General features: G+C 35.3%; 1 protein-coding gene across 2 annotated transcripts in view; it reads right to left on the bottom strand.

Moving 5' to 3' along the window:
- The window catches only part of LOC139992527 (pikachurin), a 254,987-nt gene extending 248,919 nt beyond the window's left edge, over positions 1 to 6,068 (bottom strand). The window contains exons 1-2 of one of the 2 annotated variants that reach the window (XM_072013437.1): positions 5,912 to 6,068; positions 4,171 to 4,339 (exon numbers count right to left, since the gene is read on the bottom strand). In XM_072013437.1, coding sequence (XP_071869538.1) covers positions 4,171 to 4,285 — 115 coding nt within the window. In that variant the 5' untranslated portion in view covers positions 4,286 to 4,339; positions 5,912 to 6,068. Of the gene's footprint in view, positions 1 to 4,170; positions 4,416 to 5,911 lie in introns of both variants that reach the window. The other variant, XM_072013436.1, reaches the window with a different exon arrangement.
- Between the last annotated feature and the right edge of the window lie 1,155 nt (positions 6,069 to 7,223).

Consider the following 7,223-nt stretch of genomic DNA (forward strand, 5'->3'; position numbering starts at 1 on the left):
GTTCAAATTCACCCGGGCAATGCCGCTTTCTCTAATCGTTAAAGTTACATCGACTACTCACCGATAACTCTTTTGTTCGCGTTTTGCGACCCCTTGCCGAAATGAACAACCTTTCCGCCCTTTTAAATGAACTCAATCGTAACTGGCTCGTTTCAGACAATGGAATAAAATAATCGTGCTGGAAACAATTTTTCCTTTCGAGCTTCATGCTGTTAATGAATTTCTCGAGATTTCTTAACAGGATTAGAATGAAATATCATTTTGGATATCGTTTAGAGAATGGTCAAAAAAGGTTGGACACACGACGAAGAAGATTCATGAGAAATTAGATACTTTAATTAATAAATTGCTCTTTAAAAGAAAAGAAATCAATTGTCTTAATTTTTTTAAGTCGTCGATAAAATTGTTATCCCTATTTTTTATTATCTCATACCTGTATGTGACGATTTTGTTGTTATAGAGTCTTTCATTTTTCTGCGTTTATGCAGCCTGATTCTCTGTATTGAACAAGTTCCATACGGATCTAAAGAAGCTATCAATCTAAAGCTATCAATCTAAAAAATACTGTGAATACTGCCACAGTTATACATTTTTCTATATAACAACTTCATACAATGCAATGCCTAAGATACACTCTATCATGTGGCGATTTACCGATAGATTTACGTTATCAGTTGATTTCTTCAACAATACTACACCATCTTGTTGTAACTTATATTTCAACGACTACGTACACTTCTTCAATTTGCTGCGATTGGAGAAAATTCCTAGGTAAATATACAAAATTGCAAACATGAACGAAATCTGATGACAGAACTTGTCGACACACTCCGACATTTAGAACCTAAACTAACTTCGAAAGGTACAATCTATTTCAAGATAAGTGTAAACGTTACTGACACGATTTCTACTCCAAAAATTACTTCACACATGTTCACCTAAATTACCCCAATGAACAAACTGGAATTTCAATATCGTAATTTGCCTTATCGTTATCTTTAGGAACAATTCCTCTGTGGCATACATAAAAGTCCCAGTTCCATTGAAATTCACGTTCGACAATGAAGTCCTGCAACGACAAATGGACTTTATATTCGTCAGTGAATTCAAAGATTCGCCAGAATTACACGAATGACGCGCGAACTGTAACATGGGAATATTTTAAGGTTCGGACCTGGCCGTTATATAACCAACTTAGTGCGCATCGGTGATGTCTAAAGGGCAGTAACTGACCGTGATATTAATTGCTTTCTGGCTATTAGCAAATGGGCCCGCAGAGATCTCGCAAAGGGAGCGCCTTCCCTGCGCGAGTTTACCATTAACATTAACGCAATCTGTCGTGTTATACGTGGCACGCTAGCATTGCAACGCGTACCAGTGCTAAAATCCCGCGCAACCAAAATCGAAAATGCAAGGAGCATTGTTACCCACGAAAGGACAACCGTGTATACGACTATGGCTAACTGAAAGTTCAACCAAACTCGAGATACGCTCTTAGGTCGCTAATCTTGTTCCCTGCTGACCTCTTCGGGCTTAATTCGTTCGAGAAGTTGAGATCGTAACGCTTGCGACGTGGATATTGGATAAGGTTATTTTTGAGAAAACGCTGACTATTAGGTTTTAATCAAGGACCAAAAATAATAGGTATGTTTTAAATATTTACGAGAAGTTACACGAACTATAATATGAATCATAAACGAGAAATCATGGATAATGAAGAGGATTGTTATAACTGTTGTATGAACTGCAGTCATGCGAATTATTTGCGTAGTTTATTGTACTTGCAGAGTTTGATCAAAGAGTTCAGTAACATGATACATAAAACGTGGTAGGGGTAAGCAATAGGATATAATATATTATATTCCATTTTATGTATTCCACTATATGTAATATTATATTATTACTACATATATGTATATAATTATATAATATGTATAATTAAATATATAATTATATGTAATTATTTAGTATCATATTTATATACTTATATATAATATATAATTAAATATATATTCCGTTATATATAATATTACATTATTATTATATATATGTATATAATTATATAATATATATAATTAAATAATATTATATATAATGGAATACATACAATGAAATATAATGGATTAATAACGATAGAAGCATTACATTACATATGATAAAATATCGAATGCTGCTCGCATTACAAAAATTTAAATCTTTCCTTTCTAATCACATCCATCTTGATAAAAATAACCACTGCTAGAACAGAATCAAAGTCATCATAGAATGATATAAATCATAGAATCAAACATATATAGCTAGAAAAATATGGCTTCATTTTGACGAAAAATACCCTGTGTAAAAGCTATAATATTTTTGTTTGGATCGAATTTCGATACGTAGGATTCCATCGAATATCGTGGAAATGTTGAAAAATCGACAACATAGATGTTACTTTTTCCTTTCGAGCGTTGCATATTTTTCCATTTCATAACAAATATGTATTAATGAACATCGTCAGGTATATCGATCGCTGAATTGATATCACATCGATAGACAACACCGTTCGAAGAAAGTATGCTCTATACCGGAGGAATGAATCCGTATGAAAATGGTCGGCAGATTCGAATCGTATATTGGGCAAACACTTTTCTCATACAAACTATTTGCATTAACTACAATATTTGCGGAGGTGGCATTTGCGTATTCAGAATAGTTTCGAAAATTTGTTAATGCATTCGAGTCGACTTTGTCAATACGGATTCATTTGCTAGCCGACAAAACCTCGTGCGCAAATATACAAACGTTAATTAAGTTTCGACTCCGACGTGCATACGCGCGGATATATGCGTTATAAAAATGCTACCGAATGGAAAGCCGCGTTGACAAATGGATCCGTAATGGCGTGATTCGCTGTTGGCTAAATTCTGAAAAGCATCGCGCTCAAATTTTCATCGCATCGATAAAAACACTCGATGAAATGTTAATGAATATCCGAGTGTAACACAAATGTATTTAATGTATCGAAACGTTTACCAGTAATATTTACTGTCATAATTACTAGCCTGTAAGCTCACTGCACATAACTGAACATATGTATTACGCATTTGCATAAAGACAATTTTCATTAATTGAAAAGTTCGTATCAAAGACAACTCTTGTCGATTTTTGTATTTTACCAAGACAACAAAATACTCTTTGATTATTATTGGATACACAACAACACGTTATTTAAACGAAGCATTTATCAGATTACATATTTGTAATTATATAGCAGCAGAGTAAGTCACAATGTTGTGTATTCCATAACTGAAACTGTTTGTCGGACAATAACTTTTTTATTGAATTAATAAAAAATGATACCTGCACTTGAACTCAATATTCCTCACGAAATAAAAAATCAAACATATAATAGAGTATTTAATATCAACATTCTTTTCTTCTTCATTGCTGTTATTAAATTGAATCATTTGGATATATGAGTCACTGCTTGAGAAAGCAGTACTCGTGATGCTATTGTACAACTGTCTCTCAACAGATTCACTGAACAATAAGATTCTCGTATTACGAGACTCACCTCTAGCTACGAAGATGTCTCATTACTTTAAAATTCGAAAAGCTTAACAAATAATCTAATAATCTCACTTCAACTGAATGTCCTTTACTAAATAAAAACATATGATAGAACCCTTAATGTCAACATCCTTTTTTTGTCCCTGTTACTATTAGATTGAACAACCTCCATATGTGAATCTTTGTTTACAAAAGAAACACGAAAACGCTTTCGTCAAAAATATCTCGCTTTCATAGAACCAGTCAATTTTCATTGAATATGTAATAAGTTTCATATATTACAAGTCACGTCTCTGATTACTAAAACATACTACTACTTTAAAATTCGAAAAATTTAACTGGAGTCATTTTCTTTACGAGCTTTTCAATTTTTATTTTCTACTTCAATTAATGCACCTCATAACCTCAACTCATTCTATTTTATGGCTGCTAACTTAACGTGATCAACTATCGACGACGACGACGACAACGACGGCCGTTAGATATAAATCGACAAAGAAACAAGAACACGAATCATAAGAATATACAATGAACACGTTCGAACTAAATCGATCGATGTATGAAAGATGTCTATACTGTCATCGAACCATCGATAAATGCAATCGATAGAACGCTTACCTTGAAAGGCAGCCTCGAAGGTGGTCTTCTCCTCGATGGGATTCTGGGCGAGCACCAAGACGACCGCCAGATGAGCAAGGATCACGAAAAATCGGCAAACACAAAGTTCAGCCATCGTCCTGCGATGTACATGCACGCGCTCGCCCCGATAATGTTCACTTTCGCATTTCTAGGAAATCAACCAACCAACTTCTTGATCGACTATCGATTATCGCGCGAGTTTCACCGTCGCGTAGAAACGCACACTAAAAATCCACGTCGGATCCGAATCGGTCACTTCCCCCGATTTTAACGACCGATTCTACAATACAAATGAGAAAAAAACGCGTATCAAAAGCACTGCATATGCAAAAACACCAAATAGCGCAGATAACACTCCTTTCGTTTTTGTACTTTTACCGTATTTTCTTTTCTCTTTCTCTCTCGTGTGGACAGTACGAAGACACTCGGTCAAGTGTCTCGAAACACGGACGTTATACGACCGAAATTCTCTGAAGGTACTACGAGGTCGTGTCAAGAAGACGTATACACCGTATCGGGTATACTGCAACGATAACACGGCCACCGGCGCAAAAAGTGGACAATTGTCCGCCTTCCACTTTCAGCGTCTGTGTAAAGCGTACACACATCGAAGCACGTCGAGCCAGCTACTATCGCGAATACACGACTATATACGCGGCACACGGTCGCATACTTTTAAGCTCGTGTCGTCCTTTCATGTACCATCTCTGTCCTCTATCGGATGAGGGGCTCTTTTCACCTCGCTTTTTAGTTTAACATTCGACTGCGCGCATAATGAGATCTCTTACCGATATTTGCCGTACTTGTTACCCGTCAGCAAATGATCGGACTCTATTCTGCCGGTAATATTCGATGCAAATTCACTTGGTTACGTATGCATATCGATATCGATATCGATATGCATATATTATAACGAGACAGTTCAAAGAAAGATACATTTTTGTCCAAAAAAAGAGAGAAAATATGAAAATCTAAAGATAAAATTTAATGAATTGGAATTTGGCTTCGAATCGAAATTATTAAAGAAGATTTAATTTTGATATTATTGAACATACTTGAAGCTTGTAACACATAATTGGAAGCTGTTATAAAAATTTTGGAATTAAAAAGAGAATAATAATAAAGCTCATTTAAACAACAAATTGTTTACTTACATTAATCACTATAAATTTTACGATAACGTGTTTGTAAAAAGCGGGTAGGAAAGACCTCGAAATCGAAAGGCGAACCCGGCGGCGGGTCGCAAGCGTTCGCGGCTACCCTCGAAAGCAAACTGAGAACTATGTATCTGAATTCAATACGGTTCTCCTTGACACTACCGAATGACTTAAGCTCAAACGTCAACTATCAACTGTGGTGAGCCTCGGTTAAACTCTCTCTACCTTCCTTAATCTTCATAAAGTTCAACGACCACAATCGAATCGCTTGAAACCATAGTTATGTCACACGAATCGAAACTATGCAAATATACGATCGACAGCGACACGAGCAAACTGCCGCTGAATTATTTCAAATCTTAGTGATATTAAACGCGTACGAATCGTGCGTATACACCATATGTCGCAATATAATTACAATTATATGATTGATTTAATCTTGAGACGATATCTCAACGAAGCGAAGAAAACGTTTCGCCGCGATAGAAAAGGAAGGCAGAGGAGAATGATGGGAAAAGAACAGAGAAAAGTAACGATCGAAAACGTTCGTTTGGTCGTCGTACCTGTCCAGAACAGTCTCACGGTTGTTGTTCGACACAAAAGAAGGAAAGATACGATGGCTAGAGAGACTTTAGCACACACGCGAACCCGAAGGTGAAAGGAGCTCCGCAACAGCCGTCGACGCCGGCCGGTGTCTCCAATCGAACTGCGGGGGTTGGTCGATGGTGGCGCCGCCGAGGGACGCTGAGCGTCGCCGTGTGGCATGCGTCATAACGCCACCGCCTTCGATCGGCCGCCATTTTTTTTTTTGAAGCGCGTTACTAACCCCTTGAAAACATTCCACCCCAAACGCTGTTTCCCGATCGGAGCTCAGGAGCGTACGATTTTCGGGTAGCAGAAAAAATCGGTTAGAAATTTAACAATTATAATTTCTTGTATGTACATTAAGAATAAATTTCTTACTAGAATATTAACAGATTGTGGATGTTTATGCAGATGTATATATTTTCGTAGTTTAGTAATAAAGTGAAACTTACATATAAAAATTAATTTTGTTTCTAGCTTCTGATTATTTTATATATTTAACATATGAAATACGTTTCATATATTTGTCCTTTAAATATACATATACAGAAGAATTAATTTTAGTCAAGCGATCGTTATCAATTTGATTTAACTATCAAATAACATAAAATAACAGTTATAAATAACATTTAAGGTATGTAATGAGTATAACTGGAAATAGGGAAAGAAATACGTATGTATATGTCAAAATGAAATATGATTTTGGAGCAAAATTTCAATTTTAAGTGTAGTTAGAATTTAAATTATAATGATGGCGTATGATTAATGAACGTCCCGTTGCTATAGTATATTTTCAATATACTTATTGTATAACCTTTACATACATTGGTGTATATCTACATACGTTTATATATTTTATCTGCATATTTTGACATATTTTAATTGCAGAAACATTCACATTCTAGACATTAACGTTACAATATGCAAGAATATTCTATGGAATATATGCACGTCAAAATCTATTAATTTCGAATGACGCAATAAATAAATATTCGTATCTCATACAAATATTTAATTAGCAATAAATAATACCCGAACTCTACCGAAGATGGAAGATTATATAACACTTGTCAAAAGCTGAATGAATAGATTCGACAGACACATGTTTATATAATACATACTAATTGTACAGTCTATTCAAACCTATTATAATGTACATAATAATAAAGCGTACTAACGAACAAATTGAAGTACACGGTTAACAATAGCATAACTTGAGCATAACGATAGTTGGGACATAGATACTAAAAATGCTAAACTCTCCGAGGATCTTTCTCTGCATATTTTCAA

The sequence above is a fragment of the Bombus fervidus genome, chromosome 11 (assembly GCF_041682495.2).
Source record: "Bombus fervidus isolate BK054 chromosome 11, iyBomFerv1, whole genome shotgun sequence".
In the NCBI taxonomy this organism is placed as follows: domain Eukaryota; kingdom Metazoa; phylum Arthropoda; class Insecta; order Hymenoptera; family Apidae; genus Bombus; species Bombus fervidus.